Below are 20,808 nucleotides of genomic sequence, written 5' to 3'. Positions count from 1 at the left end.
TAAATACAGAGTTAAAGCTACTGCTTCCACTGCACCTTTTAGGAGCTACTCTCCTCTTCCTTTATTCCTGCACCATGGGGACTCTGCGGATTCAGAGTTCCCTCTGCCGGCTGCAGCAGAGATGTGGGACTGCAGCCCGCTTGTTCTCTGGTGATGGGCACGGCTCTGAGGTTTCTTACCTTTTCCAAATAAACTACTTGATACAGTACCTTTTTCGTGGTCACTTTTCGGCATGTTTTCACTTAGCAAAGGGCTTCAGTTACTTGTGACAGTCAGACTTCTTTTGTCACTCTTGGGGGCCTTTGGGTAAAAGAGTTTTCATACACTGAAGACTGTTGATAATTTTTGCATTGCAATATGTATTGCAGCCTAGTTTATTAAAGATCTTCTGCTCTGTTAAACACAGTGAACAAAAGACTTCAAATTCCATAGAATATCACACTGTAACTTTATGATGCTTGAGTAAGTTGAGAGAAACACTGATTTAAATATAGGCTAATCTATTTTAAACTGAAGTTCAAAAGATTTAATATAAATAGAACACATTTGACATACAAAAGTAATTAGAAAACCACATCATCAGAGTGGGGAAATATAGTCTTCCCTGTAGTTTCACTTTTCCAGGCAAAACTGTCTAGTGTAATACAAATGGTCAGCAAGTCTCTCTTGATTCATATATTTTTTTAAGTAATAAACCAGTTTTGCAGCAGTTTTGGTTTCTCTTTTAAATTTTTAATTTCTCTTTTAAAATTTCTTTTGTATGTTATATTCTGTTAGAACCTTCAGAGATGTAAAAGCTTAGTAAAAAGTCAAATGAGTAAGTCATTACAAAAAAGCATGGAAATGGTTTCTAAATGTTAATGACTCTTGTGCTTTTTTTAATGCATCAAGGAAAAAGTTTTCAGCAACAAAGAGAAGCAATGAAGCAAACCATAGAAGAAGACAAGGAGCCTGAAAAATCAGGTGGGATATATGCTTTCCAAGTAAAAAAAAAATCTCTTATAGTGGTGTTAATTAGTGTTATATGGAGCCTTGTCATGGTGGAGTTTTAGAAAATTCATGTGGTGTGGTTTTTTTTTTTTGTAATATAAGTGGGATGATTCTTTGAAATTCTTCATGTAAATACAAGCCTGAATTTAACACTTTGTTGTGCAAAGTACATGGGTTTTTCACAACTGTGTGATGTAATTAGGGTGATGTAGAGAATTTGGAAAGCCCCCTTTTTCGTAAAGAATTTTATCTGCCACGGCTTGGTTGAAGTCCTTGACATTTGCTTAATATACCAAAGCATTGTAATCAACAAAAGGATATTACACCTTTTGAAAACTGCAGAATAAATTCTCCACTTTAAAGATCCAACAAGAGGGTGGAACAGGAAGATTTTTGTTGTATGGGTGTTTGATTGTCATAATTTTTATTTTGGTTAGGAAAACTCTGGTGCGCGAAGAAAAACAAAAAGAAACGGAAAAAGGTTTTATACAATGCAAATAAAAATGATGGTAAGGAATAACTTTTGCACAATTTGTATAATTATAAACAACTATAAAATAATCTGCAAATAGCCTTGTGAAAAGAATGCTGAAATTCAGGATACAATGTTAGAAATACTAGCAGTAAGTTCTGTGTGAGAGCAATACTATGTTGTGTTGTAGCATTTAGTGAAAGATGTAGAAGAAGTGAAAGGATTTGTAGGGTCATTTGGTGTCTTTATTAAAGACCAGATGATAAGGGAAAAAAACCTTAGATAGTATTTAGGCATAGGAGCAGTCATAATTTTACAATGATGGGCCAATTTACTATGGCTTTTTAATATCATCTCACTCTGCATAGTTAAATTTCATAAATGGAAACCTTCTTCATTTTAAGGCTATTTATACTATGTTCTCACAAAAGTACTTTGGGATTGGGATGATGGTTGCCGCTGTTTGGTGTGAAGTGTTACTCTTGTATTAGAAACTTACTTTTCAGCAAAGAAGTTGCTTCTTGTGTTTATGCTACTAGTTATATGATGACTAGTAAGTGGAAACATTTTTTTTTTCCCCAAGAAAAGGGAAAAAAATTCTCATCTTACTGGGCACGTGATGATCTTTGGGCTTCTGTTGCTTTGGTGACTCAGATGCTGGGCAGAGTCAGGAACTGCCTGAAACCTGATACTGCATGACAGGCAATACATGGAACTGGCAGTAGAGTTTGTTGTGACTGTTTTACTGTTCTCTCTCAAGATTATGACAATGAGGAAATTTTGACCTACGAGGAAATGTCACTGTACCATCAGCCAGCAAATAGGAAACGTCCCATAGTTCTGATTGGCCCCCAGAACTGCGGCCAGAATGAGCTGCGGCAGAGACTGATGAATAATGAAGTGGATCGCTTTGCCTCCGCAGTGCCCCGTAAGTATGACAGGCAGATAAGATTCCTCATTCTAAACCTTGGCTGCAGACAAATCCTGTTGTGTTGGAAATAGTAGTTAGGAGCTTGGTGGTTTGGGGCAGGATATATTGAGCTCTTGAAAAAAAAGGACAAATAAAAAGATCTCGTGTGTGGCAAAAAATAGCTTTGAGAAGTTAATGCAAATCCAGTCTTACATACACAGTGTTCTAGAGGCATTATAAGACATGCATTTATATCAGTTTCAATAAAATTGGAGTGAGTTACAGAAGTTCAAAAAAGAAACTGGTATATTGGGCAAAAAATTTTTAACCAAATGTCCTGCATAAATTTAAATTTAGATGGCTTTAGTGCCCTTCCAAACCACTTACATTTCAGTGAATATTGTATTTTTAATGTCTAATGTACCCTAGATTATGTTTACAGACAACTTAGCAATATGTATTTGTTGAAAAACTTACAGCTGTTTTCACATTCAGGACACAACTGCACAGTTAAAACTATTCCTTTCATAATTTACTAATTTACTAATTTTCCTCTAGATAATGTAAAATAGACTTCTAAATTAAGTTTGACAACTTAATCTGACCAGGGACATTTACTGTAGAAAATAAAATACACGGATTTCTTTTTCCTATGTTGGGTTGGAGGGGGTGGATTTTGCATGATTAGCAATATGCCTGCTAAGAGAAATACTCTTTCTTTTCTTCCATTCTACCCGTGTATCACTGTCTCGATTTAATTTTTGTCTCTTGTTTGTAGATACTACTCGGAGTAGGCGAGAGACTGAAACAGCTGGCAGGGATTACCATTTCATCTCCCGACAGGCATTTGAGAGTGACATAGCTGCAGGGAAGTTCATTGAATACGGAGAGTTTGAGAAGAACCTCTACGGGACGAGCATAGACTCTGTGCGGCAAGTCATCAACTCGGGCAAGATATGCCTTTTAAATCTCCACACCCAGGTATGGCAAAGCTCTTGCCTGTCATATTTTAATTGTAGAAGCTACTGTGAATATCTATAGAGCTCTGTCTGGTTTATAAAATGAGTGTGTTTTCAAGATCCATATTCATGTTTATGCCAAGTTTTCTTTCAGTGATGCTCAGTTGACTCTGTCCAGTTCCTTGTTTGCAAATATGCGCATCTTTATCTGTGCTGCAGGTGATGGGGCCTTAGTTTTCACCAGCTTTTAAGTATCTGGAAACCATGTAAATTTAAAAATTAATTAAAATAAGATTTTTGTCTCTCCATCTTCCAATTACTCTGTGATCTCTGGGGTTTTTGAAGATGGAGAGGAAATTTTTTGTGATTACACTTGGAAATTGCATTTCAGGAATGTTTTTGCAGTTTCCAGATATAGTTCAGGACTGAAGTACATCACATCAACAGTAGTGAAAAACTGTTGAGCTGTGAACTTTTGGTTATGAAGAGGAAAACTATGCTTGCATACTTCAGTTTGGAAATTTAGTCAAACATGGTAAGAGGCAGAGTCCTGGAATGCAGCCTGTTTTCTGATACATGTATGTATGAGGTCTGCTGCTGTTGTAGATGCTGCAAAAGAAACCCTAAAACTCAGCCACATCAGTAAAATCTGGTAGTATTGAAGCTATCATTAGTAATCAATTAGTCATCACAAGTAGGGACCATGTGATACTATACTAGCATAGCTCATGGGTATTGCAAAGCATGTCATGAGATGAAAATTCGTAACTCTTTAAAAATGTATCTAATTTATAAAAAAATGTATAAAAATTTATCTCAGAGACAAGTTGTTTGTCCCAAGACAGAGAGAGGGAGCCTTTTGGAAAAATCAAACAACAGTTTGATGCCCTTCATTTCCTGTCTCTCAATATTAATGTAACCTGACAAAACAATATGCTACACGTACAGCAATAGTGCGTCTGATACCTTGTACTTACCTTCAAAACCGAAAAGGTTCAACTGTAGTTTTTCAAGTAAACGGTAATATTTAAAGGCTCTTGTCTTTAAAAGCTGATACCTTTCCTTAGCATTGCAAGACACTCACTTCAGTGTATCTGACCTTTTTATTGCTTTTGGATACCAAAAGATCTGTTTCTTCAGTTTACTTATGAAGAATATTCTTGAACAAAAGTAACTATTTCAGTTTCATGAAGCTGAAAAATGTTGAAATATAAATTTCATAGGAAATGGTGTCTGAACTCTGAATACTGTTACAGTTAATTATATTGTTGTTAATATATTGTACAGTTGTTGTGTTTGAAGAGTATATTATCAATTACAGCATGTGAATAATGCATCACTAAATGTCCTTTTCCTGGGTGGAATTGTTAAATATTTTAATAAATCCTATTTTTGCAGTCACTGAAAACACTACGTAACTCTGACTTGAAGCCATATATTATATTTGTTGCACCACCTTCACAAGAGAGACTACGTGCTTTATTGGCCAAAGAAGGGAAAAACCCAAAGGTAAGGTGTCTTACGCTTCTTCTGAAACCATGCTGGGTTTGGTGAGCAAATGCACATGCTCTTTCTTTGGGATTGGGACACGGTACTGGCAATTACCACTGCAGTGAACCAGTGTAGCTGTGCTCCAGGTTGGTAGGCAGACCATGCTAAGGGAGGGGGTTCATTCAGGATGCTTTTGCCTTAAGGGGATGTGAGAGGTATTAGACAAGGGAATGCATTGCTAATTCAGTAATCTTGGGGCACAGTGTTTTTGCATTGGGGTCCCTGCATTTGGGTACAAAAACATGACCTTTTATTTCAAAACTGTGGAAAATCAAGTTTTGTCCTCAAGTAAACCTGGGAGTAATTCTATGGAGCAAAGGATTACTGGTTTTCATTTGAGAACTTACCTGCCCTTAGAAAAGCATTTACTTGAAAATCCAAAACTCTTCAGATAAAATTATTTTAATGCTTGATCCTGTGGGATCACTTTTCATTTTTAAACAGAGTCATGGCCAAGATCTGAGCTTATGCAGTTCAGATTTAGTTACTCAGAAGTCAGTTCTGCAGAATGTACTTTAAAGCCAAAGATTAAACCAGAACATCTTAAAGTTCAGAAAAGTTCCTGATCAGGCTATGAAATACCAAGTGCTTATTGCTCAGGCAATGGAATAGGTTTATCATCAGGTTTTTAACTAAAATCTCCCCCGATGGGTGGGAGCCCTTTGCCACCACAGTATCTTCCAAGTGCTAATCGAGCATAATGCAGGTCATACTGAGGAAAAACAATCTTCCCAGTGTAACTCAAAGTTATTCCTGGCACGCCTGTTGTCAGGAAACATAACTCTCTGTGTTCTATGGCTGTGTTGTTTTGCTCTCCTTGATGCAAGGGTGATTTATTACTTGTGTGCAAGATCTAAAAGTCCATTCAAGTCCAAGTGTTAAAACAGGGGAAGTTTCCTTTTTTTCCTTTCCTCCACCTGCCCCTGAGTCAAGTGTAATCATAGTCTTTAAATGAGTATGTTTCCTCCTTCATGTTTATGCAAGGAAGGAAACTTTATTTTATATAAATACTGCATCTTACGTATGTTCTGGATTTTTATTGCAGTGTAGTCAAGGAATCAATTTGCAAAAAAAAAATGGAATGCATTTCTTGGTGTTGCACTGTGCGTGTTTCCTTTTGGATTAATTGTATTGGAGTTGTATTTATTTCAGTTGGGTACATGCTACTGAGTTAAACCCCTTCCCTGATAAAGAAAAGGGTATTTCTTGGATGTATGCCCTAATGTTGTTCTGATTTTATTGAGAGTGTATAATGACTAAGGAAAAAACCCTGAAGGCCTGAAGTCCCTTTTGAAATACCGTCCTTAGAAAATTAACTCAAAAATTATACCTGAATATTTCTTTATACAATACAAAAATAAGTTGCAGAAGAGAAAAATAAACACACTTTTAGAATCTAAGTGTAAGAAAAATTCTGAAATCAAAATATTTCTACTTCTGCCTTTGTATCATTTATCTACACTGCAATATTCTTGCTTTTGACATATTCCCTTCCAGCTCCCAGATGTTATTCACCTGATGTTATGGTGATTTGGTCAGCTTAAATGTGTAATTCTTGCTGTGGCTCTCACTGCTGTGTATTGCAAACTGTCACCAGTGACAGCTGTCTCCTTTGGCTCTTTGGTGTTGGTAGTGCCAGCAGAATGCTCTCTTGTTCTGCACTGTTCAGACTTCGTCTTACACCATCTCTCCCATCTCCAGTCTTCTTCAGTGAGATCAATGTTGTGCAATGAGCAGTGCTAGATCTTCCTCATTTTCTTCAGCCTGGGGCAGTTACTTACTGTTTGCCACTTGTAGCCAATCAGTCAGGATTTTCTTGAATGCCCTTAGCTTTTAAATATCGATCATGGTTGAGTGTTCCTTAAACTTTTCAACAGCTGATAGCAACACCATGAGAGTTTGTGTAAAAAAATGGGAGTTGTTCCCTTTCCCTGCTGTTACTGTGGAGGAGAGGTTTACACACCTACACTAACTCTGTTTCTGATTGCAGCCAGAAGAGCTGAGAGAAATCATAGAGAAGACAAGGGAGATGGAACAGAACAATGGCCACTACTTTGATACAGCAATTGTGAATTCTGATCTTGATAAGGCATATCAAGAGTTACTTCGGTTAATAAATAAGCTTGACACAGAACCCCAATGGGTGCCCTCCACCTGGCTACGATGAGAGCAGTTCCAAGGGGCAAATGGACTTCAATCTAGTTACCTTTCCAAGCAGATCATGTGTAGGTCTGCCCAATTCTAGTATAAATGCATGTGAGCTCTAGACCTCAGTGGCTGCATCCTTTGCCAGTGAAGTTGCGTATTACTGAGAAATACGCTGACCAGCTTGTGAGCCAATTTAACTGATCTAAAGATTGTCCAAGTTTTCTTTCTCTGTGGTCTAGAAATGGAGACCATGTCAGTACTAAATTCTAAAGCTTTAGATAGATTTTTTTTTTCTAGCAACTACTTTTATACATAAATCTACCTTTTTTTAACTTAGAATCACTCTTATGACAAAGATTTAAAGTGTGTTTATGTGTATATATATATAGTCCATGCTGTCACATAGTTATAAATATGAATGTTATTTAACACTTAACTTAAAGACTTTGTGGGACGTGATGCTAGTTCAGGAGCGTAATTCTACAGATCATTGGGCAGAAAAATAACCTACACGTGAAAATGTCAGTGAGAAACCTCTCCTGTTCAAAAAATACATAGAATGAAGATGCTGGTCTGGTCTGGAGCTGCCCTGTGAGGATTCAGTTAATATTTTAATTCTCAAACATTCCACTTTCTAGTAGCACTGTAATTGAAAAATGTGTATAATGTAAATATTTCGATCCTTGTGTCTTTTTAGTCAGACTTTTAGAATCAGATTCGACTGCACAGTAATTTTAGGTCCAATCAAAGATGACTATTATATTGAATTTTCAGATGTGATATTTTTATGGTATTTTCTTTAAAACATACTGACTGATTGGAGCCACTTTTTCACAGATCTGTAGAGATAGAAAGGCAGAGGTTATATTTTTGTGAAAATAGGTAGGTACAAGACATGCTGCTTGAAAGTCAACTAAAATTTTCATGTTTTATAACAGAATACTGACTAATACAGACTGATGTGCTGAACATTGGAAGACAGTGGGGTTTTTTAATCTCTGCAAATGGTTCATGTTGTGGCTAATGGACAACTAACTGGAATTAAAATAGCTGAATGTAGCTACTGTGTTATGAGTATTGTAATTCACTAGCCAGCCTATTGTCCTACATTTGCTCAGTACTGCAGTGAAAATATGTGTAAAACACTGGTAACTGACTGAGAAGTCACAGGAAAGGGGAATATTTTTAATGGTTAAAACAAAAAACTTGAAACAAGGGAACAAAATGCAAGGTCTGTATCCTAATGTGTTCTGCAGAGCAGATGGGAACATCTCTGCATCCTCAAACGATTCTGGCTGTGAAGGTTTAACTACCGTGGCTGTGCATCTGCAGTAGGGCTGTTGTTGCTGACACTAAATGAATAGTAGTATCTTGGCTGGTTTGGGTTTGGATAGCACAAAGAACCTGAACTGTGAATGTCTCTTTAGCCATAGTGTTTCTTTGTTCCTACATATAAAACACTGGAGTTATGTCAATGTGTCGTTCACTCCTGTCTAATGTTGAAGGATGAAAAAGTAGTTACTGTTTTCCATTCTGTCTTGCATATATTCTTTCTTAAAATGTTAATGAAACAAATTCACACCCATAGTTAGACAGCTCAAAGTATAGAGCAGATATAAAGAAATTGTCAGATAACTGTCCTAGGTACTGAACTAATAATCAGTACATCTTTGTATTGAAAAATTGAAGTATAGAGTGCATTCCTGTCTTGTTAGAAAGCAAAATTATTTGCTTGTTTAATTAATATTTAGGGCTGAAAAGCAATTAAGCAATTAGTGGGGATCAGTAACGACCCTTCAGAAAGAAAATGGGGTGGGAACTTGAATATCTTAGTTCAAGTCAGTGTTAGAAATAATACTGTGCTACTGTTGGCCTAAGAGCTGGATATTCAAAATAATGGCTTTTTGCCTCACATTGCAGGCATGTGCTCAGTTTCATCCATAGTTTATGACAACAACATTGTTCAGGTATATTGGAAAAACTGTATTGATTCTATGCTTTTAAAGAAAGATGATTGTAGATATATTACACTTTGGGGTATTGAATGTTTCTGGACAAGAAGGTGGAAAGCAGTAAAATAGGTTGAGTAAGGTTAACCTAGCTCAGCTATGTAGGTGCTGTCCAAATTCTGCCAGTCACAATCACCTCAAGGTGGTTGCTGAACCCCCTTAGGTATTCAGTGTTCATAGACAACATCAGTCTCAGTAAATCATGCCATTAATGTTATTTCATGCATGTTTATCTCCCCAGTTTTTCTGAAATAGTGTACAGGATCTGTTTTTATACAAATGAGCTTTTGAATGTAGTCTTAAAGCATATTGCTTGAAGTTCAGCTCTACTCTCTTAATTCCCAAGGCACACAGAACTCCCTGAGATCCATAGAGAGGTGCTATGATAGCTTTTAACCAGTGTTAGCTTAGTCTCCTGCTGAAAGGAAGGGCTTGAGCAGCACTGAAATACGTACCTGGCTGTCCATGTGCTGCCAGCTTGGACCTGAACTACCTTGTGTAAGAAATTACTCCGTCTTGTTTCATGATAAATGTGTGCTAGTTCCCTCAAGAATAAGAAAATACATAGAATTCACTGGTTAAACTCTTCAACCTTATCACAGGCTTTGTAGTGAGCTGTATCAGACTGAAATGAGGGTTTTTACCAGTCCAGATTTAATTAAAAATAAATGTTAGCTGCATTGCATAAAATAATTTTTGAATGTAATTAAATGTGACTTTTTAAAATATTAGATGGGAGGTTCCATGCCTTAAATAGTTAAGGTAACTTTACTGAGACCTGTGGTTAGCCCCACACTGTACTTTTATATGTGTATCTGCACTCTGTATTTTGAGACATCATGAACTGCACACTAATGTAAAAATGTAAAATATTTCTAGATTTAAAATAAATCACTGTACAATTTTACTTCTTGTAGTGGATCTTGAGAGTCTTCTTTCTGCCACTTTGCTGAATGTGTGAAACATGCTGTGACCCATCAGTGCCCTATGGGATGCTCTATGCACCTTCTGACACCGTCCACCCTGTGTGAGAGGCAACAGCAGGTCTGCAGAGCTACAGTGTCTTTCAAGCTGGATCTGTACAACAGACCATGGACTTATTGTTCAGCTGTGCTGTCTGCAGATTCACAAGAAAAGAGAAATAGCCTTATTATTCATACAATTTAAAATGATTTTTTAAAGATGTTAACAGATTTATTTCCTTGCACTTACCCTGCATCTGCTGGATCATGTTTAACACAAGATGCTTACCTTGAACAGACTAGACTTGTAGTACCAGAAGCCATAAACTAGCATTAGTTCTAGGGCATGTGTTCAGTTTGCTGATTGCAAACCAATGTCTTCAAGAAAAAGAACACAACCAATGTGTTCAAGGAATGACTGGATGTGGCACTTAGTGCTGTGGACTGACAGGGTGGTGACTGGTCAAAGGTTGGACTCAATGATCTTACAGGTCTTTTACAACCTAAATGATTTTGTGCTTCTGTCTTTAGGAAAACAGGTCTTAAAACTGAGCAGGGTTTAGTGACAGCCTGCTGATCAGCCACTCTCCTGGACTCCACTCATTAGCCCTGGACATGAGAATCACAGGAAGGGCGGACTGCTGTACATTCAACCCTGCTGTGCTTGCCAGCCTACTGAAGCAATGAAGATTTACAGCAACATGGAGCTGGATAGCTGTTTCTATATACTTTTGGCAGGAGGGAGCCACTTCTCCATGGTTACTTATTTAAAGCAGTAAAGATTAAGTAAATGTGGGCACAGGCTGTAAGAGATGTGCTCAGTGTGGTTTCCAAGTCAGGGGCAGGGGGTGAAGCAGAGGTTTTATTTTGAAATCAACACAACAAGCTTTTAAGACTGCCATATTCTAGCAACTTGAGCCAGACACCAGGTATTTTAACAGGTAAAATTTACACTTGTTTCTAGCACAGACAGTACACAACTTGGCAGAACCTCTAATTAAAACTGTAGATATTTTAGGCCAATGGTAACAATCGTGCAATGAAAATAGATCACAGAAGACTGTGGATTTCATGAACAGGTTAGAAAACCAGAGTTTCCTTTACAGGCATTTGACTTCAGCTGTGCCAATACTGGCTTCAAGCAACTTGAACGTTAATAAGTCAGCAGTAAAGACTATCCCATGCATCCTCCTCCCTAAGTAACATTTTTCTCTGCTTTTACTAGGAAGGGGAGCAAATAGACGAATCTGATCAGGCAAATCCAGAACCATGCTTCAAAAAAATACAGCTATCAACAGTCATTCCTACTAAGTGAAGAAACAGGCTGAACATGGAATAGAAGGCTTTCCTGATAGTAAAGCATCTGACCCATTTCTGCCTTTTCTCCTATGCTGTAGTCAAGTTCCCAGATTTCTAATCTCCCGGGAGAAATCCACAATCCATTCAGCTCAAGACTTGGACACCAAATGAGAAGCCACAGAAGTATCTTGGAGGCAACATGTCTTGAATTATATTTCAACTGGACATTCTGTACTTTGGGTCCCCTGCTCCATATACAGCAACTTTGCAGGGTTACTCGAAGAGAAGGTCTTCATCCTTCTCTTCTGCTAAGAGATTGGCTGGCTCACTTTCCCCACCAGCAGCCCTCCGCAGCTCCCGTTCTTGATCAGATTTTTCTTTCAAGACTTTTTTCTTTTCCTGGATCTTTTTTAGCCTGTGAAGAGAAATACAGCTTTATCTGTGAAGCAAGTATGTTTTCATACAATAGGTTAGCAGCTAAGATGCCATACAACTTGGATTTGATAAAGCTACAGAAAAAATTCTGTAACAGATACCAAATTTGGCAAAATGGCAAAAATAGAAGGCTTTTATGGCTAGCTGCTGCAATTGAAACACTTAACCAAACTCTAAATTATATTCTTAACCCTGAACACTGAATTATACTACTCTGCTTGCCTTTAATCAACTTCATTCTTCTTTCATTCATTTCAGGTTTGACATTTTTGTTTGTAGCCCAGAACACTGACTTTATTGGCAAAGGTCTCCTTAAAGCAGAACACCTCAGTGTACTGTATCACATCATTCCCTCTGGAAGAAAAATGACAGCTATATACTTAATGGAACGGATTCATTTATAACTTCCAGACAAGTAATTGGTGAGCTCTGAGTGCCCAGCTCTGGAAACTCAACATGCAGTAAGCATGAAGTCATGTCTTAACAGTGTTTGCTGCCAGATTTGGTGAACAGTTCTGCTAATTCCCTTCAGAGGAATGGTCTATTTTAGGAAGAGACCAGTCTACTCTTTTGATATTTACCTGTAGAATTCCTCTCGTTCTCGTTCATCCAGTTCTGTGATGATGTAAGAAAGAGTACGCTCGATCCTGGGAATAATCACTAAAAAAAATATAAATAAGGAAGTTGTTGGGACTGCTGTTATATTAGCCAGGAAGTTATCTAATGTAGTGCACAGATGTTGTTTGAAGTCAAGCTAGTAATTCTTTTGGCTAGGGGAAATTTGTCTTTCATGGATGATCGTACTATTTCGTGGTGGACAAGTACATAAAATATAAAACAGTCCTGAGAAGTGGGCAAAATTTGAATTAAAACTATGTTCTTCCATCGCATTGGTTCAGAAACTTCTGTTCAGTATAGCGCCTTTATTCAGAATTATCTCCATTTAAAAGGGCTATCATGAAAACAAATATTTAAATACCACACAATCACAAGAGAAAAGATAAGACACTAAACACAGCTTTAACACCAAACTGGGCAAGCTCTGTGTCAGAATCATTTGTTGAAAGAAGAAACCTGTTATCAGCACTACCAAAATTTTTTGGAAGGCTGCAGAGGAAACCTTTTCTAAGTCAAATTCTCAGTGATAAGCTGCATTTAAGGCCTGCATGTTCACAGAAACCAGTCTATGAAAAATTGCTGAAAAGGATGATTTGGAAACATGGACTGAAATATGTTATTGTGTACATGCAAAAATGATTAAATCCAGGACGTCAAAACTCAGAAAGCAACTTGAAACAATCAAAGCAGTCTAGACACTGCAGCCAAAGGAATCACAGCCAATACTGGGATTGTAGCAGTACTTAAGCAATGGCAAGAAACAAATTTACAAACAAGAACATGAAGAATAAAGAATTCAGATCAAAGGAAAATTCCAGGGTTGACATAAGGACTGTTCCATCCAAAACCAAGAAGTCACCAGCCTCTTCACATAGGGCATTGCTATTACAGTTTCAAAGTTTGTTAGAGTGATTTAAAGGTAAATGTATTTTAGTTATTTGAAGTTTATTATGCTAGCTATTGGAACATCTTAACACATAGAAACATCATATCTTTTGCTTCTGGTCAACAGGCTTGACCAGTTAAGTCAAAGTCACTAGCAGGGACTCCAGAATGTTTGTGACACTTTTGTCCTGCAGGTTATCAATACAATTTCCTGATTACTTTCTTATGCTTGCCTATTCATTTATCTCTGTGTCCTCCACTCCATTCCGCTGGGCTTTTTTTCTTTCTTGCAATATGTTTAATTGTAATGCTTTCTGGAAAGCATTCTTGAACTGGTGAGAAATTCTACTAGAAAGAAAGAGCAGAGTGGCTTCCTTGACCCTGACCCTCATCTTGCATGGAGGCAGAAAAATGGAAATGGAAAATGGAAATTTCCCAAATGGAAAAATACTCACCATGTTCAATTGCATTCACACGTCTGTTTGTTATTTTAATGGCTTCATCCAAAGTAATAAAGGATGTCTGATGGAATGGGATTAAGTAATTAATACATAACAAGACAAATTCAACATTTCCATCAATTCTATACAAAAAAACCAAATAGCACTTGAAAGCCATGTCTATAATGTAGCTTTACAAACGATGTCCTTGATAGAAGCAGCGTGTTTTCTACTACTGTCACTAGCACGCTCATACTGAATGTTAGCAGTTACAAATACCAACTCTCCCAAAAAGTGTCTTCTTAGCATTAAGGAATAAGGATTTCTCCAGAGCAGTAATACAGCTAAGAAAAGGTTTTCATCTTTGTACAGCACTGGGACTAGGTTAAGCTACAAGTACTGAGAGATGGTACTTTCATTTCAGAAAAGCAAGAAACCAACGATCCTGTTCTTTTTTAACTCCCACCAACCTGCAACGAGGCCAGTTCCACAAGCAGCTCCACAGCTTTGGCATAGTTCCTCTTCAGCTTAGCCAGCTGTTCTCCACCTCTGGCCAAGCCAGTGAGCTCATAGCCTGAAAAAAAAATTGTTACTATTGCTACTGTAGTGTTTCCTTACTAGATAAAAACGAATACTTTACACACTACAGGGATATAAAGAGTTCACCAAGTGAGACACTAAAGCCTTTGGCCATTAACGAATTGTCTTTATAGTGGTTTATGTTGTGCATGTCCCTAGTAAGACTTAGCAGTCTCAAAATCTGGAAATACGAGACAAGTCCTCTCCTCACCTGAAAAACTCATTGATTTAGGAAAGTAGAATCTATTACAGTCCCTTGTAATCCCTCCATGTCACAGCACCAGGGCAAAGCATCAAAGGAAGTAAGTACCCCTATGCCTATGATGTAAACTGACTTACCATCAAGATATGACAAGTATTTCTGTATGAGCATGGAATAGCCATAGGAACATAAAGACAGAAAACACTTGGGTTATACTTACTGTCCCCTCCTTCCTGGTAATGCTCAAAAACTGGCAAGGTTACACCTAACAAGAGTGAACAAAAATGCATGTAAGAGACATAAAGGGTTATAAATTTATTAAGTACAGCTCACTTTTACTTCTAATTATGTAATGTCAGAAGCTTTGTTTACAAGATATTCCTATATAGCTTGGAATGATTAAGTCATGCTGGTTCTGACATATAATATGGAACTTCAGAATTGTGTTGAGCTCACGGACATCACGACCCACAGAAAATTCAGGGAAGTATTCTGGTTTATTCAGTTTTATTACGTTTCTGTTTAGTCATATTTTCCCTTTGCTTAAGGAGTATTTTAGTCATTCAATCCTGATTTATCTGTCTTGTTTTCTTCATAGACAATTGTGGATAGAAAATTGCATGAAATTTTTTTAACTTTGGGACTTAATTTCCTGATCTATTTTCCAGTAAAGCTTTACAGAAGTTGTGCTTTGTCCAGAGATACAGAAATTGGACTGCAGTTTACACACATCCATTTTATTTTATGAGAGGTAAATAACCAAATACAAAAATCATAAGCTGTATGTGAAAAAACCAACAAATTACAAGTGTTCCCATTGTTAGATAAGTAAGAAAAAAAGGAGACAGTGTTTGGATACATTCCTGCCTATTTCCAAGTCTCCTCCCACAATTCCCTTATGAGTTGAAATACTCATGGCCTGGAAAAGAGTCACCTGCTACATTGTCTTTTTTAGCTCTGATCTTGACTTGTGCTTTGTTCACATTTTGGATCACAGTGGTACTGTAAGGAAGAAAACATACATCTTAATCAGGAGAGCTGAAGTGGTTCATTAACTCATCATTATATACAAGATGAATCAGTTATCAAATAGCTGCAAGGACCTGGAAAGTGTTGTCAGCTCAGTTCTCTATGCAATTCTTTGCACAGTCTTCAAAGCTAACACAGAAGCTTTGAAAGAAGTAGGTTTCCAGCAGTTCAGAAAAGATGCAGAGTCTATGAAATGTAACATTAAAAATGTCTTACACCAAGTTTACAAAGCATAGCTAAAAAACTAGCCAGTTATCTGGCAAACTATTTTAATAATATGAGTCTAATCAACCTGTGAGATTTTTTTCATAATGAATGTGAAGGAATTTCAAGGCTTCAAATGCAAACCAAGGTCACAACATTTTATTCATTTTAGTCTCTAAGTATTTGTTCTTACAGACCATTAATGAGTTTGTTTACCCACTAACTACTGTATTAACAAACTTGAACTTGTACAACAATTCATCTTGAAGCATTCTAAAGTAACTTAAGGTCTTCCAAGAACAGGTCACTACAGCTAACTCCTCTGCTGAAGTCCAGTTTACTTACAGGGTGGAATCTGACTTGTTTATAGCTAAACACAGTGACTAGTTAGGACAGGACACAGCACTATATCCAAATGAAAGGGCAAAATGACTTTTCTTCAGCAGCACGCAGATTACTGCTGTGTCTGATCACTTGGCTCTTCCCCATTAGTTGGTAGTACCATCAGCTGAATCTTTAACACTTCCCCAACTTTACTCCACAAGGTCTATGCACACTTAAAACACCCTAGACAGAACTGTAATTTACTAAAATACAATTAAAGTATCCTGCTGGAGGAAAAGGATTTGTTTCCCCTCTTGCATACAGCCCTCACTAGCCCTAGTGAGTCATAGGTCAGTGAGGCAGGAGATTAGAACAATGGGTAAAATCACTGTGTGACTTACTGGCAGCAAAGAGCACACATTACATCTGTCCCTCAAACTCACACAAAAGACCAAATTAACAAATTGTCCAATACTCTGATATAAATTCTCACCTCCCTATATTTTTTATTCCAAGCTGCAAAAATCAACACCTTCTGAAATCAAGGACTGTGACAAAAAGAACATTCTGTTAATCTTTCTGCTTTGTTTAGCTTCCAATGGAGTATATGTTTTCATCATGCAAGTTCTCTCTCTGCTGCAGTGATGTCTCCCACCTTTATGTAATAGAATTCAGTACATCCTGTCCATTGTCAGCTTTTTTTAAGTGCATTTAAGAATGTTACTATTCTTTTTTTCAAAAGAGAAAATAATTTGTTGATAGCTCTTTCCCATGGGTACAACATCCTCACGCAAGCCCAGAAATCCTCACCTGAAATCTCCTGCTGTGAATTTCGCCTCAGCAAGTGAAAAGGCAGCTTCTCTCATCACCTCACCCATCAGCATCTTAGTCTGTTTAAAAAACATAAAAAGGCAGCAAATACAAGGCACATTGTTACTCCTTTTCTAGGATAAATGAGCAGCATAAAGAGAAGAATGAGAACTTGAAGAGAGTGAGAAAGTCCTATATGCATAACTTACTCTCAACTGAAAATTGTAATTCCCAGGTGACTGGCAAAAAGAAGAAATATTTCAGCTGTTTCACAGTGTAGAACTCATAGAAACAGCAGAAGATTTGTTTTTCTTAATAATCATTAAATTCTATTACATGGGGGTGAAATCACAACAATAAAGTGGCTCAGTAGGAAAATACTTTTCTTTCACACAGTATGGAATGAGACAGCTGAAGTTGTTTTTCAACATATAAATGTATGCAACTTTGTGAAGCTGCACTCTCCTCCCACTCTGTTTTTCCCAGTTTTTACAGATTTGTAGCCCTTGTAGCTAAAAACCACGCTACCGAGAAACCCCAGCCTTTTTATGTTAGACAATCTATAGGAAACAATGACACAGAGTGAGGAGAGCTTGCCTACAGTGTGGCAACAAAGGACCACTGCTAACCACAGACACTGCAGCAGCTGCAGCTAAAACAGTGCAACTAAACCCATCTCGTATGGCAGAACAGAACAACCCATATTAGGCTTTACTGACTATCTCAGATTTGTCATCCATGTTGCAAAGGAAGAAGCAGGACTCTGTGTTTCCTCATAAAGGAACAAGTTCCATCTGGACAAAACTGCTTGCTAGTGTACCTAGTCATGCAGGAAACATAGATCTGCAGTACCCCCTCAAGCCACGTAAAGCAACAAAAATGGGGCTACGGAACATGTTAATACCATTCCTAAACTATTTGGCAGCATCAGAGCAAATTCCCTGTAATACAGAAGAGATGATAGGGAACTTGGGACACAAAAGAAAGCAGAGGCTAAGACTATCAGGAAAGGGGTGAAGAATATTAACTCTTCCAAGTTTCTGTATCGTGGCAGCCAAAAACCATAATTCTGCTCATGTGTCCTCAGCAGTCTCACTTACAAAAAACAGGTTATCTATAAAGTTGTCCTATATTCCAGCCTATCTAATGAAGTTAGCAGAACAGGAATGCACAACAGACAGAACAGACAGATTTCAAGTAAAGTGAGCCAAACAAACGAAAATTCTAATTTACCTACCTCAATAATTTTCTTAAGGATTTGCCTGAATCGAAGCGTCAAAGCATCAGATTTTTTTTTCAAGAGGTTACGACCTGTTTGGGCTCCTTTCAAACGAGCCTTCATGATGGTCTGAGCCCTGGTAAGCAGAGGAACAAAGAAAAAACATCCTGCATCATCTGAATGGATTAGGAAAAAAACTTACGTGAAGTTTTCTGACAGGCATATGACTGAAATGATGAAGCAACAGAGAAACACCATTGCAGTAAAACAAGATGGCCACTTCAGGAGAGAATTTTAAATTCCCATTTAAAATCGAGGGAATTTATATATATCTCCATCTTCAGTGAGAACTACAAGATTATCTGTGAAGTCAAAGCTCATGAAAAATTTGACATCTATCTATTCCATAACAGGAAATAAGCGTTTTCATTTTTCTTCATGACTTACAAGTACCAGAAATCAAACTATTCCAAATACCCACTGTCACTGTGACACTGGTATTGCTTTTAAGTTCTTTTACTGCTATGTCATCTTCTCAAAATCAGACAACACAGCAAATTCTTCATGTGATCATAACTGTTGATGCCATGTTCTGATTTTACAGAGCAAGAAGATACAGCAGTTGTACATTCTGATTTTCCTTATCTTCATACGCTGAATAGGAGATTTACAAGCTATTAAAGACAATCAAAAGTAGCAACCATTTAAAAGGGATATTAGTGAGTTAGCTATTGCTTTGTATACCCTTTACTTCCAGCAGCACACTTATATGTTTCCTGTATGAAATTAGGAACTGTGCTACTTTCTGCATGCAGCCACTGTGCACAAAGGACAACACTCAAGTCAAGTCCTTACTTCCTCTCTGACCTTGGAAAAAGTAAGTATAATTAAGATTCTATCTCACAGTGGAATCCATTACTGGTCACATCTACTGGCACGTGATGAGAATAGCTCTGTTAACATCTACCAAATACGTGTAACTGAAAACTATTAATACTTTATGAATGTTTATTATTTTCTTAAAAAATCAGAGAGCAAAAAGGCAATTTTACTTTCCCAACAAGCACGTGTCTGTCATCACCTTGAGCTAACTTGTTCGCTCTGTTCACCAGCTGCCAGAGACTGGCTGGCCTTCTAGTTCAAGCAAGATCTCACTTGCTCTGAGAGTGCAATAAACAAAGTCTTGTTTACTCTCAAGGAAACTGAGCAGCTCCTGGAATTGAAGACATCCAGCACAGAAGAGGCTCACACTAGCAAGCCACCTTATAACAATAAACCCCCCCCCCCAAAAACCAACATAAAAAATAAACCTTGTGAAATCCTCTTCTGTCAGTTAACAAAATTAACTGTTGCAGACACAGGTCATCTTTATTTTGCCATTCTAACTTATATTCCTTTGGGAACACCACCCACATTATTGTCTATCACCTCGTTTGAAACCAGGCTTGTAAATATTAGGCCTCTGTACATGACCACCCTCATGACAGAATAACACATCACCCCACAAAAACAGACACCTTTCAAAAGTGATTGAAGTGCCCCCTCCTAGAACACCTAAACTGAATGAAAAGAGCACTACCAAAGAGCAAGTGTGAGACCAGATGACTTAGTGTATGCAATAATTCATTTCTGTGTATGCAATAGTTTATTTCTAAACTGAATTTCAATACAGAGCCTTTACCATGTAATGTATTAATCTTTCCATATAAACTATTACTTTTTATGTCCTGAGCTCATACAGAGTGAAGAACTATTATTTTATGTTTGAGGTTTTCTGTCCTGCAAAGCATCCTTTTTATTATAAAGATTATGTGCAGGCATCAACCCACTTTAATGCAAGAAGATTTGAAACAGCCTTTCACCTTAAAGCGAAGTCTGTCTGTCCTGGAAGGTTCTGAAGAGAAACTGAACAACATTAATAAACCAGCAATTTTATTCAAGTGTTTTTGTTTCAATGTTGGCAGCTTTCTAAGCCTTCTCAGGAGACATGTGATTTCATGACAAATAGTTTGCTGCCTGGATCTGGAAAATTACCTGACTCTCCACTACAGTGGGAGCACTTTTACTTCCTTCTTCTTTTTTAACACTTTATGGACCTCTCGTACAGCAGTATCGTCTGTTGCAGAGTTAAGGGAAGCTGTGGTTCCATTTGTCCATTTTTCCTACACATACATTCTGCAAACTGTTCTTTTTTAAGTAAGGTTTGCGTAATCACGATTTTAAATGCCAAACCCGGCATCTCAGTGTCGGGCCCTGCCTTGGCCCTCTGAGGACTGACAGAGCTGATGTGGAGCCTGGAAGCAGAAACTGAAATTGAGGACTAGCGGCCCTCAGCAGCTCAATCACAGAACCGGGGGAGCCTCACTCGGTGGCGCAGCGCGCACACAACCGGCGCAACGACTCCCAGCGCCGAGCCCCAAAGAGGAGCCCTGAGCGCCCCGAGAGCCGCCGCTCCCGCCGTCTCGGGCACGGCACGGAACCCCCTCGTTCCCCCCTCGGCGCTGTCCCGACCCGTCCCGGCGGACACTCACATCCGCGAGGGGAAGATCTCGATGCGGTCCTTGGCCGACATGGCTGCGGCGGGGCGCGGGGCGCAGCGCGGCGGGGCCGGCTCGGGCTGTCACCGCTGTCACCGGCGGGGCCCGGCCCGGCTGCCGCCACTGTCGCCGCCGCCGTCACGTGACTCGGCCCCGCCCCCGCGCGAGGCGGTGCCCGCGCGCGGGGGACGAAACCCGGATGCGCGCGCGGCCCCGGGCGCGCCTC

At 38.4% G+C, this 20,808-nt stretch overlaps 2 protein-coding genes across 4 annotated transcripts in view; one reads left to right on the top strand and one right to left on the bottom strand.

Annotated features, from left to right (window-relative positions):
* The window catches only part of PALS1 (protein associated with LIN7 1, MAGUK p55 family member), a 56,249-nt gene extending 46,303 nt beyond the window's left edge, over positions 1–9,946 (top strand). For all 3 annotated transcript variants that reach the window (XM_069017656.1, XM_069017658.1, XM_069017657.1), the window contains exons 9-14: positions 892–963; positions 1,428–1,499; positions 2,223–2,390; positions 3,151–3,353; positions 4,730–4,840; positions 6,873–9,946. In XM_069017656.1, the coding sequence (XP_068873757.1) occupies positions 892–963; positions 1,428–1,499; positions 2,223–2,390; positions 3,151–3,353; positions 4,730–4,840; positions 6,873–7,049 (803 nt within the window). In that variant the 3' untranslated portion in view covers positions 7,050–9,946. The remainder of the gene's footprint in view (positions 1–891; positions 964–1,427; positions 1,500–2,222; positions 2,391–3,150; positions 3,354–4,729; positions 4,841–6,872) is intronic.
* Positions 9,947–10,843: 897 nt separating this feature from the next.
* On the bottom strand, positions 10,844–20,747 carry ATP6V1D (ATPase H+ transporting V1 subunit D). The gene is made up of 9 exons (XM_069017659.1): positions 20,577–20,747; positions 18,064–18,181; positions 16,827–16,906; positions 15,394–15,461; positions 14,680–14,724; positions 14,149–14,252; positions 13,694–13,760; positions 12,317–12,395; positions 10,844–11,715 (listed from the first exon to the last, which is right to left on the bottom strand). The coding sequence occupies exons 1-9, from the start codon at positions 20,615–20,617 to the stop codon at positions 11,574–11,576; spliced, it is 744 nt and encodes a 247-aa protein (XP_068873760.1). The 5' UTR covers positions 20,618–20,747; the 3' UTR covers positions 10,844–11,573.
* Positions 20,748–20,808: the final 61 nt, after the last annotated feature.

Source organism: Aphelocoma coerulescens, chromosome 5 (assembly GCF_041296385.1).
Source record: "Aphelocoma coerulescens isolate FSJ_1873_10779 chromosome 5, UR_Acoe_1.0, whole genome shotgun sequence".
Taxonomy (NCBI): Eukaryota; Metazoa; Chordata; class Aves; order Passeriformes; family Corvidae; genus Aphelocoma; species Aphelocoma coerulescens.
Note: the sequence above shows the minus strand (reverse complement) of the source record. Positions and strands in the feature narration are given on the sequence as shown.